General features: G+C 35.6%; 2 protein-coding genes and 1 non-coding gene across 6 annotated transcripts; 2 read left to right on the forward strand and 1 right to left on the reverse strand.

The window, feature by feature from the left end:
- Positions 1–401: 401 nt before the first annotated feature.
- On the reverse strand, positions 402–7,385 carry LOC117344583 (urease accessory protein F-like). Of its 4 annotated transcripts, XR_004536218.1 has the most exons (8): positions 6,859–7,118; positions 6,323–6,397; positions 5,534–5,575; positions 5,182–5,312; positions 3,648–3,866; positions 1,582–1,634; positions 845–1,055; positions 402–804 (listed from the first exon to the last, which is right to left on the reverse strand). XR_004536218.1 is itself a non-coding variant. In XM_033907375.1 (7 exons), exons 1-7 carry the CDS (start codon positions 7,274–7,276, stop codon positions 953–955), a joined length of 675 nt encoding a protein of 224 aa, XP_033763266.1. In that variant the 5' UTR covers positions 7,277–7,385; the 3' UTR covers positions 402–952. The 4 variants fall into 4 exon arrangements, 3 of the variants coding, with proteins under 3 accessions (XP_033763266.1, XP_033763267.1, XP_033763265.1); XM_033907375.1 differs by lacking the exon at positions 6,859–7,118 and adding an exon at positions 7,225–7,385 and having other exon boundaries at positions 402–1,055; XM_033907376.1 differs by having other exon boundaries at positions 402–1,055; positions 6,743–7,141.
- On the forward strand, positions 7,373–7,454 carry Trnal-aag. Its single transcript has one exon. It is a non-coding gene; the product is annotated as a tRNA-Leu (tRNA).
- Positions 7,455–9,546: 2,092 nt separating this feature from the next.
- On the forward strand, positions 9,547–12,395 carry LOC117344584 (beta-1,3-galactosyltransferase 6-like). Its single transcript, XM_033907377.1, has 2 exons — positions 9,547–9,621; positions 10,826–12,395. Exon 2 carries the CDS (start codon positions 11,020–11,022, stop codon positions 12,049–12,051), a length of 1,032 nt encoding a protein of 343 aa, XP_033763268.1. The 5' UTR covers positions 9,547–9,621; positions 10,826–11,019; the 3' UTR covers positions 12,052–12,395.
- The last annotated feature ends 8,294 nt before the right edge of the window (positions 12,396–20,689 follow it).

Consider the following 20,689-nt stretch of genomic DNA (forward strand, 5'->3'; position numbering starts at 1 on the left):
GCATAAGTTGGTCTTGCTGTGAAATATCCACCAGAAGTCTACTTTAACCTGCATTTGCCTGATTATGTTAATTGGTAAAATATAACTGTGAAATTTTCTTTAAAGTCGGAAAGATATTCATGATATTTTTTCCTTTATTTTTGGGAAAATAACTCGCTTTCATGCTAGAGGAAACTTGTTGTAAACAGCATTAAAACAGGGCAATAAAAATCGGTGTTAGTTAATGTTCAGGTGATGTCAAATTGTTTAAATCATATGTTGATCTGCAATCCCATTCAATAAGCTACACGTGCTTGATGTAACAGAGTGTAGCTTACGGAAGGGAAGTGCAAAGATATGAATTTTATCATATTGAGACGATTTAATTTTGTATTGATAATTACACAAAATAGACATCAAAATCATGAGTATCGTATCGTTTTTAATAATAAATCTGTAAGCATATAAAAATATTTTTCATAGAATTTATATTAGACCATCTTTAGATATAATGCATTATTTGTATATAAATAATTATAAAGTAGTACTATTCAAATCGAAATCAGCCAATTGTATAGGAAAATAAATTTAAGTTTTCATATATTTCTCATGAATATGAGTTGCATGATAAATAGAATCTAATACTTGAGTCAATGAAATATAGAATTAATTAGACTTGTTAAATAAATTTATAAGTCACTTGTTTAAGCTTCTGACATAAAAAAATATTGAACTTGTTTCTCATTTAAAACAGATAGTGAGAGAATTAGATCATAAAGTCGCACAACACAACTTCTTTAATTTCCTGTGTTTGAAAGTCATCTCCTTGACTGCCATACCAGTAACAGTGACCAGTAACAGTGACCTTGATTGCCATACCAGTAACTGTGACCTTGACTGCCATACCAGAAACAGTGACCTTGACCTGATAATATGTCTTCTCAGGAGACGGTTTGATGTAGACGAGTCATAATCAGCTGTAGAAGAGTTTGGAGAACATGGTATCATGCGTGTTCTGGAAGACGTCCACCAGGGGATAAAGTAGACAGGCATCATCCGTACTGCGACTCATGTGTCTGTAGGATAAAACAGATAAAGTATTTTACTTGTAACATTAAACAAAAGACAATATCTTAGAGAAAAGTAATCTTTAAAAACACTCAACACCTGAAATTTGTACTGTCCCTGTATATGTACTGTTTTATAAACAATAATCAAATTATATTTTTCAACGAAATTGACTCTAGTGATCCTGACTTAACTTATTGTATTGATTTCAATAAATTTGTGAGCAAAATAAAATCTTGATATTCAATATCATTTACACCTTACTTACCATATTTACTTTGTACTTCAACCAACTACAGTAAAGGGGTCGGCTTATTACAACTAGGCCAAATGAACAGCATTTTATTCATGTTTTTTCCTAGTACTATTAAATGTGGAATATTCAATAGCTTTATTTTCAAGATTTTTGTATGTACCTTGTTATGATTTAGATAGGAAAAGTGAAGAAATATCCTCTCTACAGATCTAAGGATGGTAAATATTGACTAGTATAGGCTCCTTAGTAAATAGCAGTTTAGTTATTCAAAGATTTACCGTTCAAGGATTTCTGGAATTCTTGACTGAAGTTCTGTTTGTACAACTTGTGCCTGAAATAAGTACATAAATACAAGTACATAAAGAATTGATGACGTCACAATTGTCTCTGTAGAGAAACACATTCTGTCCAAATCAAAACATGTCTTGTACAGAAATTAATATGGAATATATTTCAAGGACAGATAAGAAAGGATATATCACAGGTACCAAACAGACAACTGAATCAAAAGAATTACCTGTAGATGACACACCGACAATAAACAACAAATGTGGATCACACACCAATAACAAACAACACATGTAGATCACACACCAATAACAAACAACACATGTAGATCACACACCAATAACAAACAACACACGCAGATCATGCACCAATAAGAAACAACACATGTAGATCATGCATCAATAAGAAACAACACATGTAGACCACGCACCAATAATAAACAACACATGTAGATCACACACAAATAATAAACAACATATGTAGATCACACACCAATAATAAACAACACATGTAGATCACACACCAATAATAAACAACACATGTGGATCACGCACCGATAATAAACAACAAATGTGGATCACACACCAATAATAAACAACACATGTAGATCACACACCAATAACAAACAACACATGTAGATCACACACCAATAACAAACAACACATGTAGATCACACACCAATAATAAACAACACATGTAGATCACGCACCAATAATAAACACATGTAGATCACACACCAATAATAAACAACACATGTAGATCACACACCAATAACAAACAACACATGTAGATCACACACCAATAACAAACAACACATGTTGATCATGCACCAATAATAAACAACACATGTAGATCACACACCGATAATAAACAACACATGTCAATCAAGGTTTTGACACTTTAAATATCTATTCTGCTGAGTTTTTTTTCTTCACCTCCTAACACTTCAGGACTTTAGCACCACTGATATGTACATTTTGTACTAGATAAATGAAACAGCTGTATGATGCAGTTAAATTATTTTTGGCTCAACTTATATGTCTCTCAATTTGTATCAAATGGTGCTAAATTCTGAAAGATCTTTTGTCAATTTTTTCATTAGGAACTGGAATACTGTATATAGTATATATAGAGGTTACACAATGAGTGGTTGTTGGATATGGAATTTATTTCACACAAGTAAGTTTTTTTTTAAAAGTAACAAAAGACACAAGCTTTAAAAAATAACTTACGAGTGTGAAATAAGTTCCATATCAAAAAATCGCAAGTCGTGTGACCTGTTTCTACCACAATAATATCTGCTTGAATCAAAGGGAAAAGTGGCCAAGTCTTATTTCGAAAATGCAAATAAGATGTACATGTGACAGACGTGACCCCATGATCAGATGTGACGTCATTCAATTATTGATGACATCAATAACAATTGCAGCTCGAGTCAAAGTTCAAATTATTGACCAATCAAAAGACCAGAAGGTCATATTCCACTGGTAGAATATAACTTATATTTCTACCACAATACCCTGTGTTATTCAACTCTCAGACCATCAGTTAATCATTACAGCTGTTGATTAACAATTTGTTTATACCACACGTGGTATAAACTCTGTACGCATTTTGATTGGCTAACACGGTGAACATTGACCAAAGCTGCAATTGTTATTGACGTCATCAACAATCTAATGACGTCACATCACCGGGTCCCGGACGTCACCGGTACACTTTATTTGCATACGCGAAATTATACTTGGTCACGTTTCCCTTTGATTCAAGCTGATATTATTGTGGTAGAAACAGGTCACACGACTCGAAATTGTTGGATATGGAATTTATTTCAGACTCGTAAGTTATTTTTTAAAAGTTGCAAAAAAACACTCGCTAAAGCTTGTGTCTTTTGTAACTTTAAAAAAATAACTTACTCGTGTGAAATAAATTCCATATCCAACAACCACTCGTGGTGTAACCTCTATATATCCAATAGTCGGCACATTTATACAATGGCTTGAGAGTGGAATAACACAGCGTATTGTGGTAGAAATATATCATATTGTATCATTACCTTGATTGCTCCAATCTGGTCTAGTCTGACAGCTGCAGCAATGACAGTGCGTAGAGAGTTAAAGAGGTAGGTTGTGAGTGTGGTGAGTAGGTCGATCCCCATGGCTCCACACACACAGCCAAACACCACAGGATGATGACAGTACTCGAGTGACCCCTTCAACTCCAGGATTTGTTCCACACGAAATGCCTGGCTACTGGTGTCCAGTAGTGACCGTCCCTGAGGTCAAGAGGTTAAGGAAATCATAAATGTACAGGGAAATTAGCTTCTTCAAAATAAGTTTTTCCCTTTAACCTGAGGTTATATTTTCCACAGAAAGCATTGCTTGGTTAATGTGTCAGGAGGACACATGTCCCACAGCCTTATAGAAATATTCTACATCATAACTTTTCTCAGATTAAAAACCTGAAAATTTCCACAACCAAAAAGATCTTCAGCAGTTTCCCCACTTAACTCTCACCCTGTAGCTACAAAAGGTTTGTGAATATTTTCTCACCTGTCCGACACTCACTCTGTTAGCTACACATGGTTCTCACCTGTCTGACACTCACTCTGTTAGCTACACATGGTTCTCACCTGTCTGACACTCACCCCGTTAGCTATACATGGTTCTCACCTGTCTGACACTCGCCCTGTTAGCTATACATGGTTCTCACCTGTCTGACCATTACCCTGTTAGTTATACATGGTTCCCACCTGTCTGACACTCACCCTGTTAGCTATACATGGTTCCCACCTGTCTGACACTCGCCCTGTTAGCTACACATGGTTCTCACCTGTCTGACACTCGCCCTGTTAGCTATACATGGTTCTCACCTGTCTGACACTCGCCCTGTTAGCTATACATGGTTCCCACCTGCCTGACACTCGCCCTGTTAACTATACATGGTTCTCACCTGTATGACACTCGCCCTGTTAGCTATACATGGTTCCCACCTGTCTGACACTCGCCCTGTTAGCTATACATGGTTCTCACCTGTCTGACACTCTCCCTGTTAGCTATACATGGTTCTCACCTGTCCGACACTCACCCTGTTAGCTATACATGGTTCTCACCTGTCCAACACTCACCCTGTTAGCTATACATGATTCTCACCTGTCTGACACTCTCCCTGTTAGCTACATGGTTCTCACCTGTCTGACACTCGCCCTGTTAACTATACATAGTTCTCACCTGTCCGACACTCTCCCTGTTAGCTATACATGGTTCTCACCTGTCCGACACTCTCCCTGTTAGCTATACATGGTTCTCACCTGTCTGACACTCGCCCTGTTAGCCAAACATGGTTCTCACCTGTCTGACACTCTCCCTGTTAGCTATACATGGTTCTCACCTGTCTGACAATTACCCTGTTAGCTACACATGCTTCTCACCTGTCTGACACTCACCCTGTTAGCTACACATGCTTCTCACCTGTCTGACACTCACCCTGTTAGCTATACATGGTTCTCACCTGTCTGACAACCACCCTGTAAGCTACACATGGTTCTCATCTGTCTGACAACCACCCTGTTAGCTATACATGGTTCTCACCTGTCTGACACTCGCCCTGTTAGCTACATGGTTTGTGGTGCAGGCTTCACACAAATTGTCAAGTTCTATCAATTTTTCTTTGTCCCAGCAAACATCATGAGCCTCTCTTACAAATGGCAGGCAAAACGATCCTATAAAATAAATATTTAACTGGTATATATATAATTATACATGTATAATTCAGTATGAAATTAAATAATAATTTTCATTAAACATAAATATTCAAAAAAAAAATATAAAGTGATAAAAAATGTGATGATATATTAGAAAAAAAACTTGGATACCAGCTAGAAAAAGTCAATGTTATTTTAGTTGGAATCTATAACTTGAATGGAATGTAATGTCAACTTACCAGAGTTTTCCAAGGAACCCAGTATATAATCTCTAAGTTCTTCTGTAAGTATAGAAAAAACAGACCTAATTTTGAGTAAAAAGTTTTCATAATCAACCGTGACCAAGTTTAAGATATAATATGCACATGAATTTATTAAATATTATTATACTAAACTTTTTAAACTTTTTAACAATTGGTCTTCAGATTTCAACTGTAAACCTAGTATATCTGAAATGAGGAAAGTGCTAATGATTAAAATAATAAATTGATCATTTACCACTGAAATTATAATTATTTTGTCATTTTTGAAGTAATACCCCTTTCATAAAATGATTATAATTCAAATTTGATAGTAACATGCTTTTTCATTGATATCAATGACAGACTACAAAGTAAAACACGTTCTGATGACATAATAAAATAACAACTGGATTTCATTAATCTTCTTAATTGAGGAAGAGAAATTAATTATTGAAATTTGATTACTTTGAAGAGTGAAGTTATTGTGTTCAGTTTTGGTAAAGCTATTAGACTTGCAACACTTTTCAGTGATCACCTTTGCCTGTTTTAATGTGGCGGCCCGCCACCCTTAGCTGGGTACCGCCACGCTTACACAGCCAAATTCATTCGAACTGCCACGCATGTAATTGTTACCTAACACCCTGTTGTTTAGATAATGCTATGAAAATCACCGCATTTACATTTCCTTACAATGTCAATACAGTAGAGATCAGACATAAATTAAAATCACACATTGCTATAAATCAAGGACTGTATAAATAAAGGGGGAGTAATTAAGAAAAATACCTGGTGTCTTCAATATTTTCTGTCTTACAGCTGTTTCTAGTCCCAAACTATGAGCAAATCCACCTGTCGGAAAAACTGGTGAAAAAGAAATAGTTAAAGATTGTTAACATAAATCAATCAATACCAAAATTTAGTGTATTACAAATTGAACAGTGACTTATATACCAGCAACAACTTATTTTGTCCATAGTCAATACTAAGGAAATAAGTTTAATTATTCATTTTCTAGAGATATTTTGAATTTAATATGAAAATATTAAATACCTCTCACTATGCCATTTTAATGCAATATACATTTCTCTCACTGATAGTAAATGCAATATTTGGAAACAAAACTAAACAATTAATTATCTTTCTCGGTCAGACTCATATAGCTGATAGTCTTTAGTACTTCTCAGGAAATAACGAAAACAAACTTACCAGTCAAAATCCAAGATGGCTGCCTGTTGGCCATTTTGTTGATTTGATCAGTCTAATTAAAACTTCTCAAAAAATATAGCAATCTAGGATTGGTTATATACTGATGACATACTTACTACAGACGAAGGGCCTCCTTGGCAAATTGGAGGAAAATTGCAAAGAAATCATCTTAATGGTGATTGATACAGGCCCACTAAACCTCTTTTGGTGTTGATACTTTATCCTAATTCTCACGCCCCTGTGATAAGACACACTGATGGCACATAGATTCGGGTTTACCATTTCCTTTCCACAGAGGCGTATAGAACTATTTAAACAAACAAAAAACTCTCATCTGGTCACCTACAGGCTACATGTAAGCCACGAGGTCAGTCTGCAACGTTACGTTACTGTCGTTAGCTGGCCTGCATGCAACAGACAACCGCCGGTATTTATATGACACTTTCCCTCTCTCTATTCTGAAGTATGGCCATTCTACTCACCAGTGTCGGAAACTTGCAGCACTGTTAGTAATGTAGATGTCGATAAACTCATCTTTCTCAGGTCCAGATAACTAGTTTAGTCGTTTTGATCGAATGGCTTGACCTATAAACTATACTATCAATTTTTTTCGTGACACTGCGGCATGAAGGTAGCGTGGCCGAGCGGTCTAAGGCGCTGGTTTAAGGCACCAGTCTCTTCGGAGGCGTGGGTTCGAATCCCACCGCTGCCACTGATATTTTTTCATAATATTTTTTTTTGTGAATTTTATCAAAACAATTAGACAAAATCTGAGTGTATATGACCACAAGTACCTGTCACGGTTTATTTGATTTAATTCATATGAATTATGATTCGGTTCTTCAATTTCTCCTTGAACGCGAGATATCAAAATATATATAGTAATTATGCAGCGCCGACCGCATAAATTGTATTCTCTGGGAACTGTGACTAACATATTACCGTTGAATTTAATGGCCTAGTACATGCACGGGCGTCTGCTTCTGGCTAGTATTAATAGGGGAAAGCAACATTAGCTACTATTCCTACAGCTAGGTGTCTAGAGGAAAACAACATTAGCCCCTATTCCTACCATATCAGCAAGGTTGATTATGATAGGAACAGGGACTGATGTTGTCGAGTAGGGGCTAATATTTTTTTCTATTTATTCTAACCAGTAGACGCCTCTTGGAGTTGAGGTTGATTATGATAGGAACAGGGACTGATGTTGTCGAGTAGGGGCAAGTATTTTTTTCTATTAATAATAACCAGAAGCAGACGTCTGTTGTACATGCATGTTATTTCAGACAAAGTTTAATTTCTAGTCGCGTAAGTTTGACACTTCCGACGATGGTTTGACACTTTTTAAAACTTAAGTAATGCCATAATTGTGTCTTTTCAATTTATAAAAACGCAAAGTAGATTACGATAAGTAGATTGTCACTCACTACTAAATACTAGATCTGTTGGATAAACAATAGTGTACAATGCATGTTTAAAATCCTCTCCACCTCTGTAAAACCAAGTTAACACACGTTATTCGGTCAGACCGCAGGGACAGGCAGAAATACTTTAATATCTGGCTACATTTTTCATGACAAGTGGTCAGCCTACACGGTGTCCCGGATAGCATGATACTCTCAAAATTAGCTTTTGGAGTAAAATTCTCTCAACAGACTGCCATGGTAGAAGCCTTGCGTTGACCTTAATGCTACATGTTCAGGACCCTGTTTTAAAAACACCTGCTGAAAGTGTTTCTGGTGTTTTACTATCGTCTGTAGCGTCCACACCGTTGAACATCAATGTAATAACAAAATAAGAAGAAAGAAGGGGAGCGAAATAAGTTGTCAAGTATGAGATATACAACTTGAAACAGTAATTTCAGCGCCATAGCAACGTCATTAGCGACACTTGAGTGAGAACATTACTTTAATTAAAGGAAGAAAAGTGAAAAAAGGAATTGTCTTTTTTGCTTTGTTGCACGCGCGACGTTGACTCGGTCGCGTATATGACGAAAACGCGAATTCGTTTGACGAAAGTCGAAATATAAAACTGGAGAATGAATTGACAGACACTCTTGGTCATGTCATACATGTATGTGACAACTGGCCAAAGGTCAGGGTCACTTATTAGAATTATTGGACCTTTATCTCCGCATACTACTGACATAATAGCATGACCACCTTGGTTATTGAGAGAGGTCGTTCAAAGGTTTTAACACACATGTGACCTTGAAAGGAGGTCAGGGTCATTCTATTTAACAAACTTGATAGTTCTTTATCCCACCATGTTACTTGCCAAATACCTTGTTTTATATGGCGCGGGAAGGATGTCATAATTAAATATTTTTGCCTAGGCTAAAATAAAATATTGCCTAGGCAAAAATAAAGTATTGCATAGGAAAACATATTTCTGCCTAAGCAAAACTAATTTTGCCTGTGCATAATTCGATTTCTGCTTAGGCAAAATTCGATTTCTGACAAGGCAAAAATCATTTTTTGCCTTGGCAAAATTCGATTTCTGCCAAGGCAATATTTTATTTTTGCCTAGGCAATATTTTATTTTAGCCTAGGCAAAAATATTTAATTATGACATCCTTCCCGCGCCATAGTTTTAATGAGAAGAACATCGTTGAAATAGTTCAACAGTACATCATGTAGGCCAAGGACACGTGCATGTATGAACAAACTATGTAGCCCTTCATCCCAGCATGCTTTTGGTCCTGCATGACATGGACGGACGCCACACCACGGCATTGGGGCAAGTGAAGTGAGCTGATGCAAGACGTAAAATATTCCGAGTTCACAAGCGCCTGTGGGTGTTTACAAGCACGCGACTGACGTTGACTTCCTGTTTGTGTGGTAATGTGTACTTTGCTACGTGTGAAGGTAAAACTAAAGGTAAATTAGAATAATGCGTGTTCATCACAAGACATACTGACAAGAGAAACCCATAACAGTGTACAACACATGCTCTGAAGCCAACGAATAGGACGCACAAGTGTTCATTCCTCGCCATTCTGTTATGATAACAACATTGAACATAGGGCTAACCAGATGGCAGATAGATCTAGTACATGTAGCTGCGATCTAAATCCATAGAAGCCCTGACCATATGCCTATAGGTTGGTGTCTGGGCTCGAATACACTTATACCTGATATTGTACTGAGTGTTAATCAAGTTCAAGTGGGGACAATGTCCAGTGAAAATAGTATAATAGTACTGTACTGACAGTATGTATGTTGAAACATTCGGGGCAGGCGTCACTATACTCCAACAATGTTAGAGGTTTTACACGGCGAGATACTTTTGACTAGCGCAGTCGGCAAAATAATATCCGATAGAAAAAGAGCCGACCAGCGGCCTCTTATGTTATAGGAGTAGCGTCACTAAAAACATGGACTTGAAATCCATATGGACAATACTGTAATCTAACAAAAGATTTTAATCAACCAATGCAGGAGTGGGGAAAGAATATACCTGCTGTATCTCACTGTAATTATTGTGGCGACCCCTGCTGAGTTTGGGGTGGTTTCTCTCAATTTTGTCTTTTGGGAATGAGACATTTAAGAGAATCCAAGAATAAGGCCCATTGTATCTCACTGCATGTTGATCATAGGAGGGGAATAAGAGTGATCCCCTGAAGAATTGGGGATTTTCTTCTATGTCTCATATTTAGGGGACATTAAAGGCACCAAAATAGATCTTCTGCCCCATCGCAACACTAGAAATCTTACATCTGTCCTTTCTTTCTGCACCGCTGTCTTTATGTGCTTTGTTTTCTTACTCAAGGTGTCTCTTTGACACTCGTCCTCATATGACCCTGGATGTTAAACCCCAACAACAAAATGCAAGAATTTAATCTGTTTACTGATTTCTAATTAGATGTATAGAGAAATATGTTCAGACATTAAGGTACGTTGTCTCGATACAGGAGATGTTGACACAGAAGACAAATACTAAATACTGCAACATATGATATAATGAAATACAATAAAACAAAATAAAAAAATGCAATGGATTACACCCTGTATAAAACCTGGTATATTAACTTTTGAAAAGAAAAACTTTCTGTTAAAAAGTATTATTCCTGATCTTTTACAGGAGAACTAAAGAAATGGCTGATATGACCAGGATCTGATAATGATGTTTGAAGCAGGACTATCCAATCATCTTACAAGAGTCATAATTTAACATAGATCCAAAAGAAGGCAATATGACCTAGAGAGTCAGGAATACTTACGACTCCAGATATTGCAGAAAATCTGATCTGAGAAATCTCTATAAAAACTACAAATATGAGGAGTTCAAGTGCACAGAGACTGGAGAGGAAGTTGAACAAACACGCTGTGACAATTCTGATTGGAGGGATATTTCTTTCCTTTAGCTCACTCATGTTTTTGTCTTTCTGCCACATGCCATGTGAGGATCGAACATATGCTGTTGCTCACGAAAGTTTGAAGGAGGCTCAGAATGATGCCTACTGGAGCGGCAACCTGCTGTCCCCAAGACGAGATATTTCTGTTTTCCTTGCAGTTGTTATTCCATCTGCTCCAGGGAATGCTAGACAGAGAGATGTTGTTCGTGAAACCTGGGGTAATGATCTAGGCCAGGATTCCATTCTGAGATTTATGATAGGCACTGGCAATGTTAGTTTGACAGTTGAGAAGGAGCTGGAGAGAGAAAACTTACTCCACAAAGATCTTGTGCTTCTTAAGTTAAATGATTCTTTTGTAGCTTTAACAAAGAAAATTTTAGAATCTATGAAATGGTTGGATAGTAAAATAGATTTTAAGTTCATGCTGAAAGTGGATGAAGATACTTTTGTTCAAGTTGAAAAATTCAAATCGGAATTAAAATTAAAACCAAAGAAAAGGCTTTATTGGGGATTTTTCGATGGACGTGCATCTGTTAAAAAATCAGGGAAATGGCCAGAGAGAGATTGGAAACTTTGTGATAGATATTTACCCTATGCTTTAGGGGGAGGCTATGTTTTATCAAGTGACTTGGTCCATTACATTTCATCAAACTCAAAAATGTTAAAACTTTTTAACAATGAAGATGTATCTGTAGGTGCTTGGCTCGGCCCTCTGGACATTCTTCGTCAACATGATCCAAGATTTGATACAGAATACATATCTAGAGGATGTAAAAATGTTTATCTTGTAACGCACAAACACACTAATATGCAATTGCGAGAATTTAAACAAAATATGAAAAGTACTGGGAAATTGTGTACAAAAGAATACCAGCACAGGGTATCATATATTTACGACTGGAATGAAATGCCATCCCGGTGTTGCCTAAGAACAGATAAATCCATTCCATAAACATCTACAAATTTACCTTAAATATTAAAATTTTTGAAATCTGGACATTTATACACGGGTACTAAAAGTGCTTGCTATTCTTTTTTACACATTTTCCCTACATTATGCCCAGGGTGACATCACAAACCTAAAACTGAGAGATTGACTTATTACAGGTCAACAGATAGCATTAATTAGGAATTCTGCTAAGCAGCAATAATAAATGATTGGGTCGGCTTATTAGTACTAGAGTTTGCTTAAGTGCCTAATAACTGTTAAACATACAATGTCACGTATACTGTGTTGACTACAATGTCATGTATACTGTGTTAACTACAATGTCATGTATATATAGTGTGTTAACTACAATGTCATGTGTACTGTGTTAACTACAATGTCATGTGTACTGTGTTAACTACAATGTCATGTACACTGTGTTAACTACAATGTCATGTATACTGTGTTAACTACAATGTCACGTATACTGTTAACTACAATGTTATGTATACTGTGTTGACTACAATGTCATGTATAGTGTGTTAACTACAATGTCATGTATACTGTGTTAACTACAATGTCATGTACACTGTGTTAACTACAATGTCATGTATAGTGTGTTAACTACAATGTCATGTATACTGTGTTAACTACAATGTCATGTATACTGTGTTAACTACAATGTCATGTATACTGTGTTAACTACAATGTCATGTACACTGTGTTAACTACAATGTCATGTATACTGTGTTAACTACAATGTCATGTATACTGTGTTAACTACAATGTCATGTATACTGTGTAGACTACAATGTCATGTATACTGTGTTGACTACAATGTCATGTATACTGTGTTAACTACAATGTCATGTATACTGTGTTAACTACAATGTCATGTATAGTGTGTTAACTACAATGTCATGTTTACTGTGTTAACTACAATGTCATGTATACTGTGTTAACTACAATGTCATGTATACTGTGTTAACTACAATGTCATGTATACTGTGTTAACTACAATGTCATGTTTACTGTGTTAACTACAATGTCATGTATACTGTGTTAACTACAATGTCCCGTATACTGTGTTAACTACAATGTCATGTATACTGTGTTAACTACAATGTCATGTATACTATGTTGACTACAATGTCATGTACACTGTTAACTACAATGTCACGTATACTGTGTTAACTACAATGTCATGTACACTGTGTTAACTACAATGTCATGTATACTGTGTTAACTACAATGTCATGTTTACTGTGTTAACTACAATGTCATGTTTACTGTGTTAACTACAATGTCATGTATAGTGTGTTGACTACAATGTCATGTATACTGTGTTGACTACAATGTCATGTATACTGTGTTTATTACAATGTCATGTATACTGTGTTTATTACAATGTCATGTATACTGTGTTAACTACAATGTCATGTATACTGTGTTAACTACAATGTCATGTATACTGTGTTAACTACAATGTCATGTATAGTGTGTTAACTACAATGTCATGTATACTGTGTTAACTACAATGGCATGTATACTGTGTTAACTACAATGTCATGTACACTGTGTTAACTACAATGTCATGTATACTGTGTTAACTACAATGTCATGTTTACTGTGTTAACTACAATGTCATGTATACTGTGTTAACTACAATGTCATGTATAGTGTGTTGACTACAATGTCATGTATAGTGTGTTGACTACAATGTCATGTATACTGTGTTAACTACAATGTCATGTATACTGTGTTAACTACAATGTCATGTATAGTGTGTTGACTACAATGTCATGTATACTGTGTTAACTACAATGTCATGTATACTGTGTTAACTACAATGGCATGTATACTGTGTTAACTACAATGTCATGTACACTGTGTTAACTACAATGTCATGTATACTGTGTTAACTACAATGTCATGTATACTGTGTTAACTACAATGTCATGTATACTGTGTTAACTACAATGTCATGTACACTGTGTTAACTACAATGTCATGTTTACTGTGTTAACTACAATGTCATGTACACTGTGTTAACTACAATGTCATGTATACTGTGTTAACTACAATGTCATGTTTACTGTGTTAACTACAATGTCATGTATACTGTGTTAACTACAATGTCATGTATAGTGTGTTGACTACAATGTCATGTATACTGTGTTAACTACAATGTCATGTATAGTGTGTTGACTACAATGTCATGTATACTGTGTTAACTACAATGTCATGTATAGTGTGTTGACTACAATGTCATGTATAGTGTGTTAACTACAATATCATGTACACTGTTAACTACAATATCATGTACACTGTGTTAACTACAATGTCATGTATACTGTGTTAACTACAATGTCATGTATACTGTGTTGACTACAATGTCATGTATACTGTGTTAACTACAATGGCATGTATACTGTGTTAACTACAATGTCATGTACACTGTGTTAACTACAATGTCATGTACACTGTTAACTACAATGTCATATATAGTGTGTTAACTACAATGTCATGTATACTGTGTTAACTACAATGTCATGTATAGTGTGTTGACTACAATGTCATGTATACTGTGTTAACTACAATGTCATGTATATATAGTGTGTTAACTACAATGTCATGTGTACTGTGTTAACTACAATGTCATGTGTACTGTGTTAACTACAATGTCATGTACACTGTGTTAACTACAATGTCATGTATACTGTGTTAACTACAATGTCATGTGTACTGTGTTAACTACAATGTCATGTACACTGTGTTAACTACAATGTCATGTATAGTGTGTTGACTACAATGTCATGTATACTGTGTTAACTACAATGTCATGTATATATAGTGTGTTAACTACAATGTCATGTGTACTGTGTTAACTACAATGTCATGTGTACTGTGTTAACTACAATGTCATGTACACTGTGTTAACTACAATGTCATGTATACTGTGTTAACTACAATGTCACGTATACTGTTAACTACAATGTTATGTATACTGTGTTAACTACAATGTCATGTATAGTGTGTTGACTACAATGTCATGTATACTGTGTTAACTACAATGTCATGTATACTGTGTTAACTACAATGTCATGTATACTGTGTTAACTACAATGTCATGTATACTGTGTTAACTACAATGTCATGTATACTGTGATAACTACAATGTCATGTACACTGTGTTAACTGTCATTGTATAGTTTTCCCTACACCTGGAACTATAGGGATACCAGAGTGTATACATTAATTACATATATGGGAAAATCTTGGTTTCTTAATGTCTTGTTATATTTCACTAGTGATTATTTTGAAGGTTTTTTGCATGTAAAACTTTTAAGTACTAAGTTTATTAACAGTTCCTGTTAACCTTCAAGTTTTGGTGACCATCTTATTTTCAAACTTTTTGTTTTTACAAATATGCACTGATTTATGCCTTTGCTTATTGCTTCTCTTTTTTTTTAAGCTATGGTTACCACTCTCACACAGCACTGTGCATGGGCATCAGGACCATGACTTTCCAACAATTGTAATTTTGAGATATGAGCTTTTGACCAGATAATATTCCTTACCCTACAAAGATTTATTGAGACAAGAAATAATGTACCTGAATAGATTATCTGTCTCCTGCCCAAAAAAAAGTGAAAATTTCGCGACAAGGCGAGCTGTATTTCGATGTCAAAAGTCAAATATTGAGATTGTTGTGACATCTGAATCTGTTTGTTATTGTCCTTACTTATTTATCTCTGGTTGGTTTAATGTGAAAATAGCAATTGTTTAGATCTCTTTATTCTCTATTTAAATCGAGATATCTTTAATTGAAATAGATAAGTAACTATTATTTGATTACAGATATCTCTATTTCTTTATATCATTTACAATTTTATATACATATAACTATATCATTTTCTCCAATCATTACCTCCATTTTTGGTCATGTTTAATTTGAATTTATACACAAACAACATCCAGGAATGAAGGACTGAAAAGCAAAGTGGGAAGCTGCAGCATATATCTTGTAACAAAAGTTCACTATAAATTTTTAAAACTTATGACTTAAATTGCTTTTGGGGGGTTTAAGGTATGCATTGTATAACCTATGCTTTACTGATGATTAATATTCTGTGTACAAATTAGTGGTTGGCTTTAATTTAATTTGTAAAAAATTTGAAAAGGTCATTCACTTAAAACAATGTATACCAATGTAGGCTTCTTAACTTTGATGATAATCCTCACGTTTGTTTTAAGCCAATTTCCAAATGTACTATTAGATATTGATCCTTTTGTAACAATTTTTCTCAGAACATTTTCTAAAACCACACTAATTGTTTAGACCTCTCTTTTTGCTGAGAAACATTTGAAACTTTAAATGTTTTTACCAAGTTAGCATAACCAACTAATGGTTTTCTGTATAATCCATATTCATCTAAAAGTCATGAAATGTCATTATACTGAAGGATTTTAAGAAATCCATGTCAAATTATTGAATTAAGAGGTTAATCACGCAGGCCTATTGTGCCTCTTTCATTATCAGGTTGAATACAGTCAGACTTTGTAATCCCAAACTCTGATAAATCAAAGACTCTGCTTAACTCAAAAGTAAAAATTCAGTTTCAACTATAGAAATTCTTAAATATGAAATATTGACATATGAAGTTAAAACTTGTTATATCAAAGTCAGTCAGGTCATGAAAAACCTTTGGAAATATATTTAAAGTATAATCTTTTTGTTGAATATTCAGTTATCATAATTTGTAAACCTGGAATTTTTACTTTACACATTGTTCATTACAATATTCTATTACAAAATATACCAGTAACCAATTAATGAATGCAATTTGGCGAGACCAAATTTTGACTGTTTGATTTGGCAAGACCAAATTTTGACTATTTGATTTGGCAAGACCAACTGAGCAATGTGAATTAGAAACATGCTAGATAATTGAAAATGATACTTTAGACTATTTTATCATTTACAATATATATTGACTTTTGTTATATTTACAAATTGTTGATTTTATACAAAATAAAAATATACCCTATTTTGGCGGTGAAGATAAAACTTTATGGAGTTGACTTTTTTATTTTGAACTAATAAATGATGAACTGTTTATACAAATTGATGTATGCTTTTCATATGATGATACAACAAGGTAAGAGTTGTGTGGATTTTCAGTTGACACGCCATCCATCTTTGGTATGATCGGATTTTCAGTTGTCACGCCGTCCATCTTTGATATGATCGGATTTTTAGTTGTCACACCGTCCATCTTCGGTATGATTGGATTTTCAGTTGTCACGCCGTCCATCTTTGATATGATCAGATTTTCAGTTGTCACTCCATCCATCTTTGGTATGATCGGATTTTCAGTTGACACACCATCCATCTTTCGTATGATCAGATTTTTAGTTGTCACGCCGTCCATCTTTGGTATGATCGGATTTTCAGTTGTCACGCCGTCCATCTTTGGTATGATCGGATTTTCAGTTGTCACGCCGCCCATCTTTGGTATGATCGGATTTTCAGTTGTCACGCCGACCGTCTTTGGTATGATCGGATTTTCAGTTGTCACGCCGTCCATCTTTGGTATGATCGTATTGTGTCCTTGTGATTGTTATATCTTGCAAAGTACAGGCAAGATTGTTCTTGTCCTAAGTTGTGTATGATTAAATTTCACACTGATGGAATGAACAAAATAGCCAACAGGCTTTTCGATTTTAACAGCTGAAGTTCATTATCACTATTCCTCAATTTATTTGGGTCTTCTTTTTCTCCAGTTGTGTATGGTCAGTTTTGGGACTAATCAGAAGAAGAAAAGAGAATTCTTTGTCTCCAGTTGTGAATGTTCAACTCTGGAAAAGCATGATTACACACAGTGGTGAACCTTTGAAATAGTTTATGACACAGTGTTGAACCTTTGAAATAGTTATGTCACAGTGGGAACCTGTGAAATAGTTTTGTCACAGTGTTGAACCTTTGAAATAGTGTCACAGTGGTGAACCTTTGAAATAGTTATGGCACAGTGTTGAACCTTAAAAATAGTTATGTCACAGTGGTGAACCTTAAAAAATAGTTATGTCACAGTTCTGAACCTTTGAAATAGTTATGTCACAGTGGTGAACATTTGAAATAGTTTATGACACAGTGTTGAACCTGTAAAATAGTTATGACAGTGGTGAACCTTAAAAATAGTTATGTCACAGTTCTGGACCTTTGAAATAGTCATAACACAGTGGTGAACATTTGAAATAGTTTATGACACAGTGGTGAACCTTTGAAATAGTTATGTCACAGTAGAGAACCTTTCAGTGTTAAATAGTTATGACAGTGTTGAACTTGTCAGTGTGAAATAGTTTTGACAAAGTGGTGAACCTGTAAAATAGTTCTGAGTGTTGAACTTGTCAGTGTGAATAGTTTTGACAAAGTGGTGAACCTGTGAAATAGTTATGTTACCGTGATAATATAGTTATGACACAGTGGTGAAATAGTTGACACAGAGGTGAACCTTTGAAATAGTTAAGACACAGTGGTGGACCTTTGAAATAGTTATGACACAGTGGTGAACCTTTTAAATAGGTATGACACAGTGTTGAACCTGTGAAATAGTTATGACACAGTGGAGAACCTTTTAAATAGTTATGACACAGTGTTGAACCTGTCAGTGTGAAATAGTTTTGACACAGTGTTGAACCTGTAAAATAATTATGGCACAGTGGTGAACCTGTGAATGAGTTCGGACACAGTGGTGAACCTGTCGGTGTGAAATAGTTATGTCGCAGTGTTGAACCTGTGAAATAGTTATGACAAGGTGGAGAACCTGTAAAAAAGTTATGACACAGTGGTTAACCTGTGAAATAGTTATGACACAGTGGTAACCTGTGAAATTGTTATGACACAGTGGTTAACCTGTGAAATATTTATGACACAGTGTTGAACCTGTGAAATAGTTATGACAGTGTTGAACCTGTGAAATAGTTATGACAGTGTTGAACCTGTGAAATAGTTATGACACAGTGGTTAACTTGTGAAATAGTTATGTCACAGTGTTGAACCTGTGAAATAGTTATGACACAGTGGTTAACCTGTGAAATAGTTATGACACAGTGGTTAACCTGTGAAATAGTTATGACACAGTGTTGAACCTGTAAAATAGTTATGACAAGGTGGAGAACCTGTCGGTGAAATAGTTATGACACAGTGGTGAACCTGTGAAATAGTTACAACACAGTTGTTCAGAAAGTCATCCATTGCATTACAGGGTTAGGGTTAGGTGCCTGGAATAGCTGTTTTTAGTTTTGGAAATAGATGAAAGTCTGATGGAGCGAGATCAGGTGAATAAGACAGATGCTCAAACAATTTAAAGCCACTATTGTGAATTGCAGCCATGGCAATGACAGACTTTTTCACCCTAATCCTAACCGATTTTAAGCTGCATGTCTTGTTTACTTTTGAGTGCTACCATATCGATATAAACTAACCAAACGAGACCAGTCCTTGGGTACACGGCCCTATCTAGTCAGAAAATAGTAGGACTTAGAAAAGAACATCCTCGAGTACATCCCTCAACACGAGGCTCAAAACATATCAATCAACCCTTGTAAGTTGGCATGGTTCTGTTCATAGGTAAATGTGTATGTCTGGTTAAGTTCCATGATGAGGTGCGATGATTGTCGCATTTGCCAAATATTCCGTTTATCAGTCAGCAAGTTTTTGTGTGCTATCTTGGCAGCTTTAGCGTTCAAGTCAGTATTTTAATGAGTACCTTGCCTTCAGTGAGACAAAGCATCACATTGGTTATAGTGATGTGATAATGTTATGACATGGAGTGGTCATTGTCATGTCTGGAGATTAACATCCACGTCACATTAAAGACGACAAGAGAGCTCAGTAGCACTCCTTTTCAACTTTCAATCACACTATAACCTGGAAACAAACAGAATACAAGTCTTTACCATGACAACACTAGAGAGCACTTGTTGAGAACTCTTAACACACAACCCGACTCTTTGAATGGTGGACTAGGACTGACTTTTATTATCGAAGATATTAGAAAGTCCAAGGGTAATTGTTGTGTCCTACTAGATACATCAACTCTTTACCATGACACCACTAGGGAACAATGTGTATCCTACTAGATACACCAACTCTTTACCATGACACCACTAGGGAACAATGTCCACGGGTAACTTGTGTCCTACTAGATACACCAACTCTTTACCATGACACCACTAGGGAACAATGTCCACGGGTAACTTGTGTCCTACTAAATATACCACCTCTTTACCATGACACCACTAGGGAACAATGTGTATCCAACTAGATATACCAACTCTTTACCATGACACCACTAGGGAAAAATGTCCACGGGTAATTGTTGTATCCTACTAGATACACCAACTCTTTACCATGACACCACTAGGGAACAATGTGTATCCTTCTAGATACACAAACTCTTTACCATGACACCACTAGGGAACAATGTGTATCCTACTAGATAGTAGATACATCAACTCTTTACCATGACACCACTAGGGAAATTGTTGTATCCTACTAGATACACCAACTCTTTACCATGACACCACTAGGGAACAATGTGTATCATACTAGATACACCACCTCTTTACCATGACACCACTAGGGAACAATGTCCAA

This window comes from Pecten maximus, chromosome 16, assembly GCF_902652985.1.
Source record: "Pecten maximus chromosome 16, xPecMax1.1, whole genome shotgun sequence".
Taxonomy (NCBI): Eukaryota; Metazoa; Mollusca; class Bivalvia; order Pectinida; family Pectinidae; genus Pecten; species Pecten maximus.